Here is a 23,496-nt window from a genome sequence, read left to right on the forward strand (position 1 = left end):
TTGGCATTTCTAATGAAAAACGTCAGAGCACCTCATAGAGGGAAGGAAGGAGGGAGAGGCCAGCACAGAAGGAAATACCTGGTAGCACCGTCAGCCAAGCAGAATGATGTGAGAACCCAATAGAATTCCCTGCGAGACAAGTATATTCCCCAGCATCCTCAAAAGTAACATTTCGCAAGTACAGAATCTCTAGCTCCTTATCCGTTGTGTTAACACCTGCCGTCTAGGGGGAAAAAAACACACACATATAGGAAGAAGGAAAACAAGAGAATAAGCCACATTCCCAGCAAGTGTGAGGACACCACAAGCAAATTTCAAAAGCAGATTAAGGTAGGTTTGTTGGTTTTGGGTTTTTTTTTTTTCCAATGGCCCATCTTCCACATTTATTTATTCATTCCCCTCAGCAACCTGTAGTCAAAAGCAAAAAAAAAAGTTCCCTTCACCAGGTTCTTACTCTGTCCCACTAAAGAAGCATGCAAGCAAAAGCATCCAAATGAAAAATTGCCCCCACAATATGACTGACTTTGGGTTAGTAAGGTGAGTAGAGGACTGGGGAGAAGAAAGAAGAAAGACAGGAAGAAAGGAGAGATGTAGTGGGGAATGACTCAAGTGCTGATCAGAGGAACATACAAACATTTTGATTCACTACTCCATAGAATTTTGGATTTTTTTTTTTTATAATTTTTTCAGAGTGAGCATCTCAAAGTCATATATTCATTACACAGCCCTTGATGCTCTAATATAGCTTTGGTTGATTACAAGAAGGTACCTCTAAGGAACTTTATTCTGGAGTGGCACTGAGCAATACAGCAGCCAAACCCTCCAAGCTGGAGTCAAACCCCCAAGCCCAGGAGATTGCTGCTACTCTCTATTCAGTATGTTTGCTTGCATGAGCCAATGTTGATATTTATTTCACCATTCCTTCTCCAAAGGACAGAAATCTGTGTACTGACTGTATCAGTTTCACAGGTGAATCTTTGAAACAGCCTGGTTTTCCAGAGCTTTTAACATCACAGGTCGTTAACATGCAATTCTGTTATCAGCACTCAATTTAAAGGAGAGAAAATGAAGAAAAGTGTGAAGAGTTGATAGCAAAATTTGACAGTCATTTTATTGTGGGAATTTTTCCATGGCAATTGCTGTATAGGCGTTACGTTCTTGTAAAAAAAAAAAAAAAAAATAGCAAGAAAATAAGATAAAAGCCATTCAGCGTCAGTTGACAGGGTATAATACGAAATGAATAGAAATTTTAATCACTAGCTTCTTAAAAATGTTACAGCTCATTCTTGCAGTTGCCAGGGCCTTGGGACAGAGTCTGTGGTTTACCTGGTTTTGGTTTGCGAATGTGGAGCCAAAATGGCTTTTCGGCTATGCCTACGAAATTGTTGGCTCTACACAGATATTCTCCTTCATCTTGTTCTGTCACATTGAACAGATTTAGGCTAGCATCGGCTTCAGCGTTTTTACTGATCCAAGACTGCAGGAATAGACAGAAACCTGAACTTCAGTAAACCAAACAATACCTCCATCGCACCTACATCAGCTAGGACTGACAGTTCATCCCTATTTTTTTTTCTGTGGCAGCATCCCCAGCTCACCCTCTGGTGAGAGACCTAACCCGGGACCAGGGTGAAGAAAAGTTGTGTCTGGCCCCCAAACCACGTGCAAGTGAGCTCCCTTCCCTTCTCTAGTGGCACACATGTGATTTCTCTTTTAAAACAGACCCATTTCCTAATTCTCCATCTGACAGCAGTCAAAGGCCCTGCAGTTTCTTAATAACTCTGCAGACGGGAGCACCAGAGAAAGGGCTTAAGCAGAGATTTGTGTTTGCAACCCGGCTCAGCAAATACTGTTTCAATTATCAGATTCCAAAATAGAATTTGGAAGCAAAATATAAGCAGTGGCGGTCTGAAACTCGCTGCTGACTTTGCCTTTCAGAAATTAGCTGTAATTTTTTCCACTGCTTATAGGAGACTCATCTTTACTAAATAAAGTGGTGCATATAAATCAAACAAACCTCAGTCTCTAAAACAAGGGTTTTATTTCTCTCCTTCCACGCTGCCACAACACATTAGTTTTTTCCCTAAACAGTTGTTTTTATTTTGCTTTAAAATTGCACAACTGTTTTGGGTGGTCTCAGAAGTAGCCTAGAGTAGTCTAGAAAAGATACCAGCTTTAATTCTGGAGTTGAAAACAAAACAATTTGTTTTCTTATTTTTTGGTCTTACAATTTTCAGGTCAGTCTCAATGCCTTTGATTTCAAGACCTGATCCTGCCAATATGACTTGCAGCCCATGAAAAGCCACAGAGCTGCCAGGTTATTAGGAACTGAATCCAGAGGTGGCATTGGAGAGAAGCTCCCATGTCCACGTCTGATGACAAACAACACCAGTTTTGACCTCACCTCTAAGGCTTATGTGCTAGCAAGTCTGTCTGTCCTGCCTAGTGGAGAAATGGGCCTTCCTGCTGTTGCTGCCTTGTTTATAATTAAACCAGGCCCGTTTCAATGCAGAACACAGAATTTAGCCTTTGACAAAGCTTGGGCACAGTGCTGCCAGCCCCCTTCAGTAAATGGAATGCATTTAGTGCTCTTCTATAAAGAAAAAGGGGTTTCTTTGATCACAAATTAGCCCAGGCTTTCAGGAACTGATGCAGGTGATGGCTTGGTTTTGTCAGGCTGTTTAAAAATGGGTTGAAAGTACAGCATTCAATTCATCCATCTGGACTGGGATGGGGTCTGACCCCCCTGTTTAGATGTGCTGATCACCTCTCTTTGCTCCTTGCTCTGATGGAGACCGGGCTACTCCCCACACACAAACTACCCAACAGCAGCTCCTATGTTCCACACTATCTCCTGAAGGCAGGAGCAAAGGGCAGGCTGATAAAAAAGCCTCATCTCCCTCTAGGCACCACCACACTGGGCAGGAGAGAGCCCTTTCTAAAGCAGCTGTGGGCAGAATAAGGTTGCTAACAGCACCGTGCTCCATCCAGCATCATGCCAGGATGCTGGGTCAGAGCAACAATGCTGCACGGCACAAGGGGAACGATATAATGCCAACAGATTGGCCCCAAGATGACAGTGAGATCATTTAATCAGATCTTTATTTTCAAAAAACAAGCACACAAGACACTTGAAAAAGAAAATTAAAAAAAAAAAAAAAAAAAAAAAAAAAAAAAAAAAAAAAAAAAAAAAAAAATCTCTGCAAAGCTGGGCCTGACACAGCTCCATGGAGGCCCAGTACTGGTGCACAAAAGATGTATCCCAAAATGGAAATGCTCTGTGCCTTAGTGCTGATGGCGGCATTAACACAATTCAAATCATTCCTGATTAACCAGAAGTAGTAAATAGACGTGTGCTGGTGCTATTCAGCAAAAAAATAAAACCAAACAAAACTTGTGCTTTCAAACGCCTGCCTGTGCTCCCCTTCGAGGAATGTGGAGCCTTTGCCGTCCACAGAAGAGAAGGTATTTGGCAATTCTAATTACCTAGCCACCCCAGTGCTGCTCCAACTTAATTTTAAAACACTATTTATACGGACTATTTATATGTTCTTTGCCACAGTAAAATGGGGGCTTGTGCTTGTGACACAAGGCACTGTTCGCAGCAGCTCTGCAAACTTCCAAAAGGTAGCACTTTATCCCACAGAGACCACACACGGAGCTCGGAGACTATACTGGATGGCATGTGACACAGCCAGCTATTCAGAGCTTGGTACTGGGCTGTGAAACCAGGGGGAAATTCAAATATGCATAATTCAAACACATTTGGAGAGACGGAGAGAAAATAAAGAGTTTTATCAACTTGCGAGAAGCACATGTTGCCAATCCTAAGAACTGTCTCCAGCCATTTCTTCCAACCAATCTGTTATTTCAATCTGTGTAATTATCTCCAGGGTCTCTGGCTTTTATTATCATGTATCTGGCTCAGTTACAGTTTTGTAAATGCTGTCTGGTAAGTAGGATTTTTTTAAAACTTCATACAACCAGAAGAAGGGTGTGTGCAGTAGGATGTGCAAGGGGAATGTCCATACACAAGATGAAAAAACTCAGCTTGAAACTGCAGTAATAAAATCTGCTTTCAGCTCTAGCTGCTAAGCCAGAAAAACTCTCTTTTGGTCCCATGTATTCTAATAAACACCAACACAGGATGCCTTTAATTATTAAAAGAAAAATATCCAAGTATTTTAGAAGTCTAATGTGTTTTTCACTCACTATTCTTCTATTCTCTACTTTTTATACTTCCACAAGTTGAAGGGAACTCAAACCTAGCATTGTTCTGGCTGTAATTTGGAAGTCGCATTTCAAAAAGTATTTTAGCAAAGTAAAGTCTTACTAAGAGAGCTTGTGCTCAGTCCAAAAAATCACTTTCCTGAGCTTGGATAATAGCAAAGCTCTCCCATGTCAGTGTCTGGAACAAGACCATCTTGGCTCTCAGGTGTTGGTAGTTCAGGGTTATTTAGTACCTGCATGCTGCAGGGTGTTTACTTGGATAATGAAATAATGAGTTTCAAGTGGGACTCTTATTTTAATAAGCCCTGAAAATACCTCTATTAAAGCTGTAAAAAAAGGGTTATTTCTGTCATTTTAGGTCAAACACAATCTGACAGCTTCTCTTTTACTATCCTGCATTTCTCACAGTTGCATCATCTCTTAAAATTACTTTGTTTATCTGTGCCACTACAGTAGCTGTATTATCACTGGCAAACAGAAGACTCTGGAATATCAACTTGAGGACATTTTTGCCGTAACCCCCCAAAAAGCAAAGTAATTCCACTGTGCTGGCTTAAAGGAAACAACAATCCCAACAGCTGTCCTTGACTTATTACTTTTTACTTACAGAAACAAAACAATTACAGAAAATGAGGCCTCAAGCTCCCCAGAAATCTGATTTAAATCATCATTGTCCTTCTAGGAACTGTGGCATTGAATGTATTCTATTGGGAGCTTCTTGTCCACATTGCACTGGGCTTATTTATAAGCATGTAAATAAAGTTCATGGCTTCCACTGACAGTGAGCACCTTTATACAGTGCTGATATCTCTTGCCATGAGTATGGCAGTGAATTTCTTTGAGAACCATCCCCCAAAAGTAGCTGCCATCTCTCTAACGTTGAGACCAAGAAAAAAGGAGCATGTACCAACCTTCAGCACTGTGACATAGGGTGTCCCATCAGGTCCATATTTGCTGCCATTGACCTCCACATGTTTCAGCCACTGGATGTGAGGCTGGGCATCACTGTAGACCTTGCAGTGAAACTCCACATTGCTCCCTACCACCACGGTCTGGTTGGCAGGGAGCCCTGCTTGTAGGATTGGTCGGTGGGGTGATCTTTCTGGAAGAATAAAAAGAGGGAAAACCAAATTTACCTGTCCTTCTTCCAGAAAGTATTCTCCTCTGAACCCTTCATCTCCTTGCTCTTCAGCAGAAAGGGTGGAGACACACTCTCAGTCTTCACCCTTTGTGCTGAAAGGGTGGGGACCACTATACTCAGTACTTCTCAAGCCAAACTGGGAAGAACCATTTGGGAGTGGAGAAGGCATCTCAGCCCTGATTTTCCTTCTGGGTTTCCTTACACCAGCTAAGTAATTTACTGATCACAGGTCTGAGGCTGAATTGTTGGCCAAAAGGAAGCCTGTTGTTGGTTTCAGAAGCCATGTGATCCAGCCCTTTGGCAAAGAAACCAAGATCCTGCTTCCTGTATCCCATCACGTGCCTGTTCAACATCACCATGGATCAGCTGTTGAGGGAAAACAGTGAATCTCACCTAATACATCCAGCTGGTATGTGTGCCTAATATTGCCATATTTGTTCTCCACTACACAGGTGTAATTGCCTCGATCTGATGGCACAACACTCTCCATCACCAAACTCCACTGCTGGTGTCGCAACTGGAAGAGAAAATCAAACCATAAAGCTCATGGTCAAATACCATCATGACCAGATTATTCAGATCAGTGACAATCAATGACATTTTACAGCACGAACAGACCCCAAAGTAAGCCTGAACATCACAAGGATCCATTTCAAGGGTCATTAAAGCCTTGAGACCAACAGAAGACTAAGACCAACAAATCAAGAGTGCAACAAAATATAACACTGAGAATATACAACATTGTTTTTCCAATAATAGCAACAACAAAACCACCTGACAGCTGAAGGTGGCATCTCCCCATTAGAATAATGGCTTCTGAAGGCACCAGCTAAAGTAACTCAAATCCACTGGTCCACTCTGCCAGGCTACTCTGATCCAGAGACTGTAAGCTCAAAATATCCCACTCTGATCTACAGGGCTTTACCAATTGCTACATGTAAGTCATAAGATGACTAGAAACACTAAAGATCATACTTCTTCCCCATCTCTAACATATTTTAAAGATGTGTGCTATGGAGTCAGCAGTGTCTGGCATCTGTCTGAACAGAAATGAGTGTCTGCAACCGAGGTAGTCCCTTAAATACCCTATAAAGAACATGAGAAAACATGCTCAGCCTCAAGTTCTGCCCCCAGGATGCCTGATCATCTCTGCTCTTTAGACACCAAGTTTTACACCAGTTGGTTTTCAGGATGTGGCTCATGCTCAGAGCTGCTGGTTGGGTAGCAGCAGAATGGAAAGCACAACCCATGTCTCCACCCTGACCTGCTGCCCCGTGCTCTCAGTTAGAACATTTGTTTCTAATGACTATAAAGGAAATAACGGATATGAAAAGCAAATCTTGAAGTCACACAGAAAGTAACCAACACCATAAAGATAACTTTGGTAGGATGCATAGTATATAAAAACTCTCCAAATCCCTGGACACTAATTTGATGCATTCTGCTGCCCTGAACAGAACATTTAACTTCTAATAACAATTTCTGAAGGTGACTCCAAGGACACAGAAGCAGACTACAACAAAGTTGCACTACAGAATGTCAAGGGCTGATGGAAGTAAACAAGGGTGTAATTGCTCCTGGAGGTTTCTTGCTGCAGCAGGTGAACTTAAATATGAAGTCATTTAACCTCTTTTGAGACACATAAATTGCATCCACATGCTTACTCTGAGAAGGCCAAGTCACAATTAAAGCCAGAATTTTGCAAAGAGAAGGTTTAAAGTCATGAAAGACTAGGCAGCTTAGGTGCAAGATAAGCAAAAAAGGGCCATTTTAACACAGCCCTTGCTCTATGGATCTGTGTTCCTGAGAATAGCACTGCTGAACACCCCACTTTTCAGACTGCTGAATATAGCATCTGATTTCATTTCAGACAACAGCATATGGGATGTACATGTTATAGGTAACAGGTAATAGCCATGTACAGAAACCTTGGTTCTTGCAAGATGCCTGGTCAGGTGTGCACCCTCTTGCCACCCAGGAAACAGAGATGGAGCTCAATTAAGACCCAGTATTACATCTTTTGTAAAGCAACATCCCATTTGGTGCATCTCTGTAACAGCACAGCAGTTCCAGGGTAAGAGGAGCTCTGAGAACAGAGAGCCTGAACCCAAGTTCACAGCTGAACATACCAGACTGTCAAGGAAGTTACAATGCAAATGTGTGGCTGCTCTGTGGCTCATTTCCATACTAACTTGTCTGATAGTAGTGTCTAAGGAGTTCTTTTAATTCACTTTTCAGCATTGTAAAGCATTTGCCCCTGGAACCCTTAGGAGCTACACCAAAGAAATGGGGCTCCAGATACATAGATGCCTCCCTTGTCTGACCTGTATTATAAAATCAGGTCCAAACTGGGTGTTTTCTTTAGGACATACTTTCATGGATATTTCAAAGAACTTCTATTTGTCAGGTTTGTGTTGGGGATTTTGGACTCTGAACAGAAAGGAGAACTTAGGGGGCTCAGACTCATGGGGCAGAACTTGTTTGGAAACTCTTTTTGAAGCAGCAAGATGTTTTTTTTTACGTTGAGCCTGGTGTCTATATTTAAATGATAATAAAAAGGGATGATCCCAAGTTAGGATAGTTGTTGTACCTGACAGAACACCAGAAACATGAAGTGACTTAGTGCAGGCATTAATCAAGTCAGTGAGATACTGGAAATCCTTCTGGTTTATTTAGTGTTGTCATTTTTGGCTCCTTGTGAAACAAGCATTTGCAGACACACTTGAAGCTTCAGTCCAGGCTTGCCAGACTGGTATGCAAGTCAGTGCAATGGTCTGGGGAAGGGATAATCCTCCATCCCCCCTCCCCCTCAATCTTCCCTTCTAGGGTCATTTAACACACAGAGGCTTACAATATTAGAGATTCCAACAAGGATTTAACCATTAATGCTCTTTGGAAAATTTCTTATAATAAGTCATATGAATTTCTTTTCCATACCAGCTAAGGATGAACTGTAATAAAACCAGGGCTAGCCTGGACTTCATGCTTTCAACCTTCACCCTTCTCTCTTGCAGACTTTACACCTGGCAATCCCACACCACCTCAATGCCCTTTCCAAGTGGAAAAAGTGGAAGAGTAGTCAGCTTTCATCTGCTGACCACAGACCCTTCACAACTGATGTTTAAAAAAAAACAACAACATTACCAGCTCAAGCATTTCTGGGTTAAGACCAGACCTCTAGCTGAAGTAAGCCAACCCAACTCTGCCAGATCTGGAACTCACCCATTCTTTTCATGCTGCCTAATCCTGTTATGACGTTAAGTTGTAACAGGGAATTTGTATCTTAAATACATGAGATACTGAGCAGGTTTTCAATCTCTTTGTCTGGTTCAAATCTCTGCTGATATCTATCAGTATATTTATCCTGGATGAGATTTACATCATACTACGTACATCTAACTGCGACTCAAGAGCAACTGCAAGCAAATAAGGGAAGGAAAATTACAGAAAGATATCTTTATACCAAGAAAGGGACTAAGAATTACACCTAGACAGATAGAGAGCTTAAACCAATCTTGCTGTAATTGGCCTGACATTGCCTTCAATAGCTCTTTAACCATCGGCTTGTTGCTGGAAGGTGCCCCCAGAGATGCCAAGGACTCACTACCATGCTGCAGAGGATAGAACTTGTCAATCTGAACTCAAGGATAGATTAAAACCACTGGGAAGCAAGATGGGGAACTGCTTTCAGCTTTAGATTATTTTCTGCAAGCATAATTTAATGCAGCTGATGTCACATAGCTTTGTAAAAAAAGACATCTGAATGGTGCACGCAAGCCTGAAAACACTTCATGATGCTCTGTATACAGCCTGCAATTAGTAAAAGATTCTTGTGCCTTGTGAATGTTATCTGCTGTAAGGCTGTTTACCCACAGATTTGCTTCCCCACTTCTTTTCCTTCCTTAATTTTAAGCAAACCTTAGCGTGTTCTCAGCCTCATTCAGGCTGGATCAGTGACAGGGCTGAGGAGGGAGTTTCAAAGGCTTCTTTCAGGAACAGGTCTGAGCTAACAGGAAAGAAACAGCCCAAAACTACAGGGAAGAAAGACTTTTTTGAATCCTTTTCTAGTTTCTGGGAGCCAGCACACTTTGCATGCCTAGCCCCCTTTCAAAGCACTACAGATGTGGCAGCATAAAGCTATTAAGAGAACTGATGAAGGTGCCTTCCTAAAACCACATTCTCTCCTCAGCAGCAGCCCAGGGACACACCACAGCAGGCTGAAACAAACCAGGCTGCCAGTTTTATTTTTCCCAGATCAAACCATAAAAGAGTCTGAGTGTGACCTCAAGGGGACAAAGTAATATCAGCAAGAGCAGAATCAGAGAAGAGCTTATTTTCCTGTTAAAATCCTTCCATAGTTTATCATATACAGTAGTACAGAGAGTTCTGGCTAATTAAATCATTCGAGTGCTGTGGGTTTTAATATTCCTTAGCTCTATCTATGAACACGAGCATTTTCCAGAACACCTTACAGTACAAAGGAGGGAGGGAAAAGAAAGCACCCAAAGAGCAGATGCTATTACTCTGGCTACAAGGGAATCTAACACTTGACCGAGGGTCAGTGGTTTATACCACAAAAATGTTAATGACTACCAGCACAACAGTCCAGCTCTTTGGTGAGGTCCTTTCTGCACCTTCAAACGATGATGTAGAGTTGGTTTTCCTTGAAAACTTTGAGTAGCTCTGGCTAGATATGCCTCAACACACTGGGCTGATTTCCAGAAATTAGGACAGAAATTTCTGCTCCCGCTTTCTCATCACTGTCCACAACGCAACCATAAAACCAGCCTCATTTTTATTTACACCCCGAATGACCAATACAGATGAATTCAGAGGTAGTCAGCCTTCAATCCCAAGGGACAGCAGCCTTTGGTGTTGAGCAATTGCTAAGGCTTCCACAGCCACTCCTGTTCCCACACTGCTCTTACATGTACCGACATTAATCACTGTGAAATACAATTTTCTGCAGTAGGTAGAGAACTCCTGATGAAAAAAAGAGATCCAAATCAAGACCTTACCTTGATGCCCCCAATCCTATGCTCTCCCTTGAACTCCTTGCCATTTTTCAGCCAGTAGATGGAAGGAGTTGGGTTCCCACCCGCCGGGCAGCGGAAGCGAACGGTGTTGGCGGCGGGAACTGCCAGCAGCTTCTTCTCCATCTTATCTGGCCGGGTCCAGAAGGGGACACCTAAGAGAGGAAAGACCAAGTTGAACAGGTCCATTTCTGCTGCAGAGGATATCAGCTGGTGAGCAGATGCATTTAAAGAAGCTTTGGCATGTGTGGAGTGACAGTTAAATTGCTACCTGCTGCAGTTAAGATAAATGACACAGAAATGCTTTCCAGCTAAATGACTCTTGTAGATGTAGACAGGGTGTTTGCATTTCAGGTTGGTGATGAAAAGTTCATGACCAGGTTCTTGTCTCAGTAATGCCAGTATAAATCTAGAGTAGCTGCTTTTAAATCATCAGGGAGAGTTATCCCAGATCAGGGTAAGAATCTGGCCTCAGCATGTAAAAAGATACAGATGTACCTTCAGGACAATAGTAGCCAAGAAGCATTAACAGCAGAAAGATGTTGGAACTGTAATAAAATGTTGATGGGCCAGCAAGGGAGAGGAGAGTAAGTGCTATCTGAGTGCACTGGAAAATTTTGCTCCTCAGTGAGCACAAATGTAGTGGAGCCTCCTTAAGGGAAGGAAAGGAAAAAAAAGCCAGTGCCAAACTGGTTTATCATGTTTATGTTCTTTAAGTACAAGTGATTTTAGTTTTAAATATTCATGTTACCTTTGAACAGGGATAATTTTAAAACACCAGTGTTAGCATGAGATACTTTTTACAGTCTGCCTCAAGTACAGCAATGTTTCTTGGCTGTGTTACAAACATTACATATTAGCTCCAAATTAAGGCAGCAGCAGCAGCAAACTCATTATACTGGGAAGAAAGAAAGTTTTTTTTTAAAAGCCTCCCAAGCTTTTACTTCTGCTTAAGGAAACTCTGCAGAGCTGCATGTTGGGCAGATCCCCTGCCACACTGGGGGGCACATCCAGCACCCCAGCTCTGTGCTCTGCATTGAGGTCAAAGGCAGATAGATGGGGGCAGAGAGCATTTTGGGCTGCAAAATACCAAAGAAGAGGCCAAGGAATGTAACTGGCATCTCCTCCAGATGGGAAGGAGCACATACTGACACAGAGAACCCAGTGGCTGCAGAGACCTGAGTACTTCTGACCAAGACAAACTGAAGGTGATGGTCCTTCAAGAACTACCTGGGACAACAAGATGACCACCAAAGCTTTAGGAAAGCACTGCTTCTGGCCTCCTCCACAGTGGTGACAATGCTCAGAACCACCACCCAGTACTACTCTGAGGAAGACTGTACAAATCCCTTATTGACAAGGGTGTACAAAGTTTCCTCTCTTGTTGCATCCCCCCGAGATGCACCTGAGCTGCTTTTTCCAGCACTCCTCAATGTACTTAGTCCTGATATTTTGGCTCCACAAGAACCATTTCACAGCAATTCTAGGTAAGTCAGTATTGACCCCACCGTGGTCTAAAGTCTCCAGTGTCCCCCAGGCAGGTTCCTGCTGCATTTCAGATCCAACAATTTTACAGGTGAGGTCACACAGCTCAGCCAAAGCAATCCGTGCACCCCCTGACTTTTAGCACCTGCTAACACACTTCGTGTGGATTCCCTCACCCCATGGTTCCCTTTGAAGCCCATATGGCCATGAGGAACTGGATGTCAGGAGTCACATCGAAGAGGCTCTCTGCTGGAAACAGCCCCACTGGGTACATTGCTTGTATGCCTCATCCACTTTCACACCTCTGCAGCCAAAGGCTGCAGTAATGCTGTCCTGGGGTCAAAATCTGTCTTGCATCTGCCCTCAGAGTGCCTTGCACAACATGCTGTGATTCCTATCAGAGTCAGCTCCATGAATCAGAAGGATCTAGTGCTTGCCCACGCTGCATATGCCTCATTTTTTTAACAACGAAACTGCTTAAGGCCCTCTTCTTGCCAGGCTGGCACCAGAGCAGGATAGCTGGCACAAAGCAAAAGGAGGAATCCCTACAACTCCCATGCTCCTGCAAAATGCTGGCTCCAGCACTCTTTGCTGTGAACACACAGTACATCCAGGAGAGGCTTCAAATCCCACTCGGTAACAGGGGTTGAAGTGGGACAGCATGTAACCACCTACATTCCAGTATCTGAGCTTAGAAAAACAGTTGAACTATACCAGAAAGGGGGGGAACATTAAAAAATTATGTTAGAAGAGTGGGTGCAACCCCTGAACAAAATCAGGTCTTGACAGTAAAGGAAGATGCTGCTATTGCATGCATTGAGGGGGGCAGAGAGCAAGCAGAGGCTGGGGAAAAGCCCAGGCAGCACCAGAAGATGGATTTGGAGAACACGTGGGGTGGTGTTGGAAAGACTGGAGGGAGCTGCAGATAAAATGTTGGGAGACATCTGGTCCTTGGTTTCTGAAGCATGGGCTATTTTCTGGTTGAATGCTTCCTTTTGGCAACGCACCCAGAGTTCCAGGGAATTTACAGGTTAACAGGACTACCAGGGCAAGTTCAGGGAAAGGCCAGGCATGGATGGAAAAGTCCCCCTTTGCCTTCACTAGAAGGGCAGCCAAATGTACTGCTGTTTGTTGTTGGATCAACATATCTGCCTACAAGAAACACCTTTTCATGGTGCTGGTGACACTCAACCAGGCACAGGGGTGTAACTAGACTGCAGAACTGTCCCACCAGGACTAGCCTTCTCCTTGCATTGTGCTTTTGAAGGGCTTTTACCCCTTCCACACCAGCTGCATGTGTTGCAGGGCAATGTCTCACCACAAAGATAAGCCTGAATTTTACAGGAGATCCATGAGCCACTGGCTGCAAATTTTGCCACTGAATCCAAGGGGGATTTTGCCATGTGACATCAGAAGAGGAGCAAGATGGGGCCTAGGAAAACTTCCAGGCAGGGATACTCTCCATATAGAGCGAAGACTGGATCCCCTCCTTCCTCTAGCAATTAGACACAGACTCTTCTCTGAGAGTTTCTTCTCCATTTTAGTATTCTTCCATGCAATCTGGGGCTCACCAGGTCTGGGCACCCCTGGATTAACGTGCCAAGATTCAAACAACCAGAGCATCGCTCCCAAGTCCAACTGGAAGGAAGTGTCAACACATGGAAAATGGTGTCTTTGTTCTCACTTGCAGGAGTAGTGAACAAAACATCACTGCTTTTGGTTTGCTGTGCTGCCAGAGTCCTTTCATTACCACTTTCTAAGGGTCTGAAAATGTTACTTGAAAATGGCTTACTCTTCTTTTCAAGCAAAGCTTGAAAAGCTCCAGAGAGTTTTGGGAGTAAGGAGTTTCTGGGAGTAAGAAGGATGAAAGACAGCAAAAATTTCTACATTTCTAGAGCTGCTCTCTCTCTGAATTAATTATGAGCCACAATACGGTATGTGGTGTAAAAAAAAAAAAAAAAGAAAAAGAAAAAAAAGAAAGAAAGAAAAAAAGACAGCCACAAACATTATCACCAGCCCTTTCCCATCATCAAACACTAAGCCTGATGGTCCGTTTTGTTCATCGAAGACAACGGCCACCCATCCAACTGGAATGACCAATTAAAAAAAACCAAGAGCAATACTTGGAATAATTAATACAGCCAAGTGCTCATTTAGCAATTAGGAGCTGCCACAAAATTCTGCAGCAGACAGAATCAACCCTAATTGTGTAATTTCCCCAGCTGACACCTCCAAGTACACAGCCAGATTTAATTGGAGATTATAGGGGCTCTTTGAAGGTGCTGGGGCTACACAGTGGGGGCTCTAAATAAACAGATACAGAGGGGTAGGGAGCAGTGGGGCAGAAGAGCAGTGTGTGAAAAGGGAGTTTTGTTTTTGTTTTAGGGCCAGGAAAAACAGCTGTAGAGATCAGAGGTATTGGGAAGTCTCTTTTTGCAAGGGCGGATCGTGGCTTGTGGCAAAGCTGCAACAAACGGGCTTAGAGCTGAAGCTGCTGAAGCTTCTCTTTCTTCTTTTCTGCTGCCAGTCCCTAAGGGATGCCCCATTTCTGTACTACCCTTTGGACGGGATGCTTAAAAGAGGGTAAGCAGAGCAGGACACTCCTTGTGCAGGGCCTGTTTCTGTGCTCTCCAAGGGGTTTTGCTCCAAATATTTATTTAATTTAAGGCAATTTCCTCTCATTCTCTTGCTTTTTTTAAATTTTTTTTTTATTTCCAGCTCCCATTACTCAGCAATTTTGGAGTCAAACCCCCAAAACTAACAAGATTGCCTCTGAACTCATGATGCTATTAGAATGAGCTCTCCAAGCTCTCCTCTACGAATCTCTCTTGAAGAACACAAGTATGCCAGAAAACTCACATAACATCAAAAGGGTCTATGAGACAAGGTTTTCAGTCAGTGATATGCAATATGGCAACAAGCAATGAGGCTGTCCTGGATGGACTATCTCCCTCTAAATAACCCAGTGGCAGTGGTGCCAGTTAATGACGCTCCCCAGGCTCAAAAGAAGATCTATGAAGGTTAACTGGAGGGTTTGACGTCAAGCAAAGCAAAATACAGCACATCCACATCACAACACACCATGAAGTTTCACTGTGCTGGCATGTTAAGCTCATCAACCCTTTTTAAATTAGAAGAGAATCCAACTTTTTGTAACAAGACCTTTAAGCAAAGCCAGCGGTTACCTTCGGGTCTAAAAAAAGAGGCAGCCTTGAAGTCATGAAGACCCAGAATAGAGGCTATAAATATATGTGGTGAAATATATGTTTTCCTTTTCAGTGAAGAAAAATGTGTCTTTCTGTACCATAAACCAGCTGATGTTTTGTGATACCTGTTGCTAAGAGATGCAAGTTTATGACAAACCACATTAAAAGAGAACAGGACGATTAATTGTGCTCATCAGAAGCTGCTTTGCAGGAAGAACAAATCCTGACTAAACATGACCCTCCCTTAGGCCTCAGATAGGCTTTAGGAGTCCTGGGCATCTCTGCAAAAAACCTCATCACCTTGCAGGAGCTGGCCCTTAATTAGAAGCTACCAGAAAACCACTAACTGCTGCTGATGGGTCACCTGGCCCTGTAACTCACCATTACTGTCCACATACTGCACGACACAGTGGTATAGGCTTATTACACTGGGAGACCTGTTTTAAAGAGTCCTGCATATCCAATGCTATGGGCAGGAGAAATTTTCCAGTCCTGTTGAACTTCTGCCAATGTACATAGCTGATTGGGAGCTCAAATGCAAGACATTTATTTATTAAAAACACATACACACAGGCAGCTCACTTTGCAGAAATATAAAGAGCTTAATAAAATACAACACTAACACCTCTGAAGCATGTAATGATCCTGATTAATGCTATTGCACTTAAAGAAACAAGCACCGGGACTGAAAGAAATCCAGTGTAAAAGCACTGAGGGGCTCTGTCCTGGGGCTCTCCTGCCCGTAAGTGAAAGGAAAAGCCAGGAAAGCCAAAGGGGTTGCTGCTGCTTACAGCATCAATAAACTTGGCCCTTGGCTAGTGTGAATTTTATGCTCTGCCTCCAGTCAAGAAGCTGATGAGGAGGACAATCAAACCTGCTAGAACAGGCTAATGTTTGCAATGGTGTGAAACTGGTCTAACATCAGTGTAGTAAAAAAGAAACAAACCCCAACAATAGAGTGGGTTTATCTGGACATTCAAGAATTTCTAACTCTAGCTCACCAAGTCAGACTTGCAGAATACAGTCTCAAAACTTTTTTAAAAGATCACCCTGCTGTATAGTATTACAGCAGAGATACTGCTCTGGCAACTGTTTCTGAATTTTTGGATAAACATCATCACAGTACCATCCTAAGATCACTGATCTAAACATGGAGAAAGAACTGTCTGACCAGGCAAACATCCGGATGACCTGCTCTGCTTGGAAGACACATCTCTTCGAAAGAAAAAGCCCCTGTATCCCAGAAAAAGCAGTTACCTGTATCTTCTGACTCATCATCATCATCTTCATCGTCACCCGATGAAGGGGAATCTAGGAGGAGAAGAAGAAAGAAGTGAAGCCAAAAGAAGACAGCATGCTTAGACACCACATTGGGCAAGGCTGTTAGTGCCATGGTGGGCTCCAGAAAGTGAGGACATCCCAGTGATGGGTCATCCTTCCCTGCAGCTCCACCAGCCCACCCCTCCCATACTGCTGGGACAGAGAGAACCAGCCAAAAGCTTTCTGAACAAGCAGAGAGGTGCCACAAGTTTGCCAGTATGAAGGGGAAGTTTCTTTTTGCAGAACAAGTTCTCCCTCACTTTTCCCCTCCCCTGAGAGCATTCACTCTGAAGATTTTTACTTCCACTCTCAAAATGATAGGTCAGTGTTTCTAATTCACTTTCCCTGCATTTTTCTTTTAACTCAATACACCTCTGCCACATCTTCCCTTGTTAAGTCCTTGGAAAACCACTCAGACCAAAGCTTTTAAAACTTCCCCTTGCAATCAAACCTCTCTCATGACAGACGTTTTGATGGCTACTCCATGAATCAGTTCCCTTTGCTTACGTTCCTCCTATAGAGGCACCTCAAAGCTGTAACTGAATACAGGTTTTAACAGGCAGGAATTTTCCATCTGTATCTCTCCAGAACTTCCTGAGTTGTTTATCTTAATGTGGTTTAGCATCTCGCCCTCTCCAAGCTGTCCACGATGAAGTCTCAGCCTCTTTCCCCCTCCAACAAATTACTACTGTAAACGTAAATCCCATGATAAAACAGGGGCCTAATATTTAATTTAGTTCACACAGTTTAGTACAATTCAGTGTCTGGAAGACTTAGCATCACTGACTTTACATAATCTCCAGGAATTTCTCTTTAAAATAAAGGCAAAATGCTAACAACTCAGCAGCCTTTATAGTCTGAGACAGTGGTATAAGAACTTGGCTTTAAACACCAGAAAAGGGAAATTTTATGAGTGTTCAACATGTGGCCAGAAATGTAAAGCACTAATTGAGCCCAAGTCAGGCAGAACCTCCTTCACTTCAAGATGCACTTGAGTTTTCTGCCATTCTCTGGCCCACACAGTGATAGAAAGCATGGAGGTAAAAATTAAAAAGTGAACAATGACAAATCCAAAAAAGGCAAGGAAAAGGTAACAACAAATGTTACTTCTCTGCAGAATCTGGAAGTACTTTCCAGGCATATTCACAACCTAGAGAAAGAAGTAACGCGGGAATCATCTCCCTGCTTTAGATTGCAGTGGTGCATCACGCTTTTCACCTTCTCTTTGGCAGTGTCTCAGGAAGACTTCAAGCACATATCTACCTAAAAATCCACAGCTGAGGTCCTGCTGGCAGCAGAACTAGGGAAATGCCATGGGGTTTACTGAAAGCGAAGTGAATGTTGAGGTGTTTCGGCTGAACCAGCAGGTTCACTCAAGTCCCGGCGAGGGCAGGAACTGAGCCAAATACCCACCAGCATCCACAGAGAAACCAGCACATTCTCAGCACTGCAGTCTCAGATTTGGTTGCTCATGTATTTTCATATGATTATAGTTTATTTCTGGTTTCCAGTGAACCAGAGGAGCAGAATCAATTTTTCAACCAATTCAAAAACACTTCCAAAAGACTGAGGGAAGAATCTTTTTGACCTTGCTTGTGTTTCAGGTGAAGGATGCAGCTCAGGTTTTTAAGACTGAATATCCCATGTTCAGAGCTACTATCCTATTCAGGTTTCTAAAACACTGCCTTTTTCAAAAGGTGACTAAAAATTTGTAAGCTATTTGTTAACAATTTACCAAAACAGTAATCCTTTTCAGAAGCTGATACCTATTGGCACCATTAGGAACTGCCAGATGCTATTCTGAAAAAAGGTTTTAATTATGATAGGAAAAAGACTTCATTTTTTTAGTAACCTGTTTTGAAGAGCTCTAGTTTTGGGAGTTGTGAAAGCTCTTTCTGCTTGTACCAGCCTTCAGTCTGCTTGTCACAGGGCCACTAAATCCAAAGGCTGCTCTGTGTGTGGAATGGTTGCAGAAATGAAGCTTCTGCCAACAGGGCTGGCTGGAGATCAGTTTGGGCATGCAGCCTCTATTTGTGATCCTCTTCAAGTGCTCAGGTTTTAAGAGGACAGTACGTTTCTTTTTATAAACTAGCAAAACACTCAAGCCCATGTCTGTAAAGGCCTCAAACCCTGCTATTAATCAACCTGGTTTTCAACCCTGAAATACTAGCTCCAGCACCTCCTTGCTGTACCATCAGCACCTCACTGCACACCCAGAGCCTAACTTTTGCAGACTCAAAACTCATGACCCCATGAAAGAAAATCCTGGTATGCAGGATCTGGGAGCACCTCTTGAAATGGGACTTAAGTATGTATCAGCTATTCTGAATATACCCAGCCTAGTTTTGCTCACTTACAGTTCCAGATTGAAGCAATTCCAGCTTTGTTAGTACAGATTTCAAACCATTTAACACAGAGAACAACTCCAGCCCCAGCCATCAGATACGGATATAAGCACCTGACAAAAACCCCAAGCTAATCGCTGGCATTACCTTTAAGAAGTGGGAACACAAACCACAAATCTCCAGTAACAATCTCATCTCTGCAGTGCCATGCTGAGCAATCAATACTAATTATGAAGAAATATCTGAGCATATGAGAGGCGCCACTATTGCCACATAAAGCAGGGCTTCAAAGTTTGAAACAAGGGCTGCTGACAGCTAAAACAGAGACTCCCACATTCCCAGCACTTCGGTGGTAATGACAGTGGGCTAATAGAATCAAAGCCTCATAATGCTGTCAGAAAGCAGGTTCAGGTTACTCGCTTGTTCTTAAGCTGTTATTAGCTATTATTAGCAAAGGGGAAAAACACAGGGGCTTAAACGTTTTAAAAGCAGAGGATTATCAGCCCCTCCACTATTAAAAACAATTTCTCACTTTACAAACTTTTGGGGCTGGCAGCTGTTTCATTTGAGTGTGTAACCAGCTGCCCTCTTCTGCCTCCCTGCTGCCCCTTGAACTCAAAAGTATTTTAATGTCACTTAAAAAAAAAAAAAAAAAAAAGAATATAAAGTTTTTAACAACCTGCAGTTCCTTGGATAGTTCCAATAATCGTACCTAGTTAAAGAAAACCTTTCAAGGGCCAAATACTTCTTTAACCATTTACTTGATATGACCTTGAAGCATTCACAGCAATCTCCAGTAACTGTCAATGAAAAGCAGATGTTGGTGCAGGCTTGCTGAAATGAGCTTTTATTCTCACGATGGTTTGAGTCTCTCACTTAGACAAAATCCTATTTCTGGCACGAGAAAGCTCTTTATGGAGTGGATGTGATTTACAGTCACAAACAACTCTGCATTTGGTTTTCAGACAGAGCCCCTTACTTTCTGAGGCAACTCATCTTCTGCAGGCAAGGGCCTGCAGTTTGGGGGTGCTTGGAAAACCTCCAACCAAAGGGAAGTTTCCAACCAAGGCAAAGGGAAGTTTCCAAAACATTAAATCCAGAAGAGGTTAATTCTTCTGAAAATTCAAGCTTTTAATCTTGTATGATCAAGTGGTTTTCTACCTGCTCACAGTGATGAGTATCCATCTACCAGTAGGATCATCATGGAGATGATTCTAGTGTTAGCTGTTTGCTATCTGGGAACAACAGATTTTTCTGGTACTGTTTAGGGATCCAGGCTTGGACAGCTTGTAGCTGTTCTGTCCTGCTGTCCTAATCATAGAAAATATGGCCAAGCAAATGACAGCATGTGCTTTGCTAACACAGCACTTGTTTGCAATATATGAATCCAAATGGTACCTTTGATGAAGCACATATTTGAGATACACAAGCTACTTCAGAAATAAACCAGTAACTCATAATAGAGATGAAGAGATTTATCAGCTACAAGAGGGAAACAGTTTTCAGGACCCCCAGATTTTTCATCAATTTTACCACTGATTTGTCACATACAGTGGAAGAAGTCACTTAACTTCCTTGAGCTGCAGTTCACTTACTCTCAAAAGATTTAAAAGGCACATGTAGCATTGCATCTATTTGAGTGTTAATCTATCTGACTAGCAGCATTTCTAAGTCTCTCTCAGTACTAACATCAAACTTTATAATTTTGTAGGAACATGCAAGCTTTCTTCAGTTGGGTTGTTTCTGTAGAGACCTACCAAGTATGAATAAACACTATAAAGCATCAGCAGTGCTGGACACATGAAGGTGCAAAAATTTAAAAAGTATTGAAAAAAAAGCACTGAGAGTGCTATATTTCTACACGTACCTGTAACTCTGACTGTAAAATTTCCCAGGACTTCATTGGAATGCCTTGGCTTGCAACTGTACAGCCCTGAGTCATCATAGGATACATTGATTATCTTCAACAGTTTTTGTCCAATATGAGTTCTGTTGGTAGGTGCAATCCCAATACCGTCTTTAAACCAGAAAACAGACACAGAAGAGCCTTGGGTGTTACAGGAAAGTTCAATGGTATCTCCACTTCCAAACACCAACTCTTCCAGAAAGGCGGTCTCACTCCTCAAGTATTCTGCAAAGGGAGAAAGGAATGGAAATTAATAAATAAGAGCAAGTGTTACAGAATGAAAGAGCATTTCAGAAAGAAACCTGTCTTTTATTTGCCCTGCTGACGCTTCCATGTGTCTAGAGCTCATCCTTGCCAGATATGAGCCTTGCCTGCCCCAGGCAGGTAGTAATGCAGAAAGTCAGGTCTCTGACTGAACTACAAGGGCTGCTCCAACCCTGTAGTGACCAAAACACAGCCACCCCACCAGCTGCATCAGCTCAGACCTCTATGAATAATCACTGCAACACCAACATTGTGTGGGTGGGTGATCTGGCAGAATTAAGTATGTGCTCCAAAGTTCACAGTTCAGTCACTGCATCTTGATTTTTCTATTCCTGCCTGTCTGTCCACAACCTCTGAGAGACCCAGCAAGGAAGGGACACCAGGAGGAGAAACAGGGATAAACCCAGCACCCAAGTGACTCTGGGTGGCCCAAAGGCACCTTCTGTGGGCTGAAAGAAATCGGGGACAAGGGACAGAAGACAGAGACTGCAATAGCTAAAGCAAACAAAGTCATCACTAGCTCATGCAGCAAAGAAGTTCAGACCTGAAGATCAAACAAGCTGAGATCCCTGTTTCTTTGGTCTATCTACAGCTGCAACAGATTGTTTCACTAGTGAAACCCTGTCACTGGCTGGAGAAGTTTGTTTTAACCATAAGATAATGAAGCAAGGAAACACTGAAGCTCAGAAGTCTCTGCATGGAGGACTGTGGAGCATGTACAAAGTGTGGTTCTTCCATGTGATGGTTCTCAGGTTCACTTTAGTGACCTATATACTCACTTTTGACATTGAATGGTTTGTTCACCCTTTACACCAGTTTAATAAATAAGAATCAGCCTCCTATAGCTGCCCTCAATCCAGCTAGATCAACAGCCAGGCTACCATTCTCCCAACCTTGACTTTGATAACCAACATCTTCACTTGGCATTTTTCCTGATCTCCTGGATTAAAATTGCTCTGAGACTGTACATTCCACCAGGTAAAAAAGCCTTCTCGGATTTTGTACAGTATGTATCATGAAGGATCCTTCTCCACAGCAAAGGCACTTTGGTGCAATTATTATATAATTAACAAGTAAAAAGTTAATTCAAAACAGGTCAGTCTGAACTTAATCCCATGACCCAAACCCAGCTGGCTTTAGCTGAGCTCCACTAGTATTTAGATATGGATAGAGATCCTAACTTTGCAGTTTAAACCTATTCATAATTACAAGTTGACTATGAAACCTGTTAATTACAGGAGCTCTGAATACCTGAGGAAATGGCACTGGCTTCAAGCTGCTCTTTTGCCATTAAGTGAAAAAGTTGGAGCAGGTTGTAAGAGAAATATGTATTGTTATTCTCATCATGGAAGTTTTCATTTTGGTGAAAATTAGAACATATAAAAATGGTTCTGTCAATAGCATTGTAGGGTAGAAATGAAGAATCCTTGAGGCCTGGAAATGTGGTTTGTCATGGGAGGTATCATCTCACAGGAGGCAAAGCCCACACTCATCTGGGTTACCAAGAGCCTTTCCTGTGACACCCTTGCAGCAATTCCAACTTAAATATTTTAGACTTCGGCCAGAATGTTGTGGTATTCAGAAAGGCAAATGTTAGGATATTGTTTTTTCTTTTAATGAAATTATTTTATTATTTTCCCTGAAAGCATAGACTTTTGGGAAAAAAAAAATAAATTAAAAAGAAGACAGACCTCCAGCATCTCCTTATCAGACCAGCACCTGTTGCTACATTAAGTGTTCACTCACAGTCTCTTCCCACCTGAGATATATCCTTGGGGAAAACATGGCTGAGCAATATTCTGGGTTAAGTGTTTCCTTCAGGGCTTTTTCTTCCTTCCTCTAGACTGTAAGGATTTTTACACTGCTACCAACTTTGGCTTTTAACTGAAAAGCTGGTAGAGCAGGACTGGGTACACTTTGTTGATTCTGATGGTAGCTTTAACTAATTTAATCTGCTGGAAAACAAACCCCATGCAGCTGCAAAATTCCTCCATCCAAACTACAGTTTTACCCAAGCTGTTTTCCAAATGATCAAGACTTGTATATTTTGGCTTTTATATACTAAATCTACCAAACAGGAACAAGCTCAGACTAAGCACAACCCAGACCCTACTGTTTAGGTATTTAAAAGGAAATCACTCTTTTCTGAAAGCCATAATGAACTTGGGTTAATGACAAAGCAAAAAACCACCTTTTATAAAACAGAATTAGGGAATGCTGAAATTCACTCAGACTCGGAGCAGAACAACTGGGGTCTGCAGCTTCTTCTGTGAAAATGAAGCATGGTCTCTTGTTTCTGACATTGTTATTTTGGCACTTCTTTTTCCCTCAATCTCCCCACCCAGTTCCCAGCAGGTATCCTGATACCTGTTAAAGGTAAACTTCAGTCCTAGTGACTTATTCCTACTGACTGGGAACAGTACCTGGGAAGACAGAGGGGTAAATTAAAAGAGTATTACTAACAGTCTTCATCTCACTTCTTTAATCTGTTTTTCGTATTTCAGTTTCATGCTCATGTCTTAAAAATATAAACAGGCCCCAAATTAGATACCTCCACAAAGTACTC

At 42.5% G+C, this 23,496-nt stretch overlaps 1 protein-coding gene across 1 annotated transcript in view; it reads right to left on the bottom strand.

Moving 5' to 3' along the window:
- The window catches only part of FGFR3 (fibroblast growth factor receptor 3), a 56,139-nt gene that overhangs the window by 14,160 nt on the left and 18,483 nt on the right, over positions 1-23,496 (bottom strand). The window contains 6 exon segments of the mRNA XM_030450673.1: positions 79-223; positions 5,142-5,332; positions 5,765-5,888; positions 10,390-10,559; positions 16,353-16,406; positions 20,628-20,891. Coding sequence (XP_030306533.1) covers positions 79-223; positions 5,142-5,332; positions 5,765-5,888; positions 10,390-10,559; positions 16,353-16,406; positions 20,628-20,891 — 948 coding nt within the window.

Source organism: Calypte anna, chromosome 4B (assembly GCF_003957555.1).
Source record: "Calypte anna isolate BGI_N300 chromosome 4B, bCalAnn1_v1.p, whole genome shotgun sequence".
Lineage (NCBI taxonomy): Eukaryota > Metazoa > Chordata > Aves > Apodiformes > Trochilidae > Calypte > Calypte anna.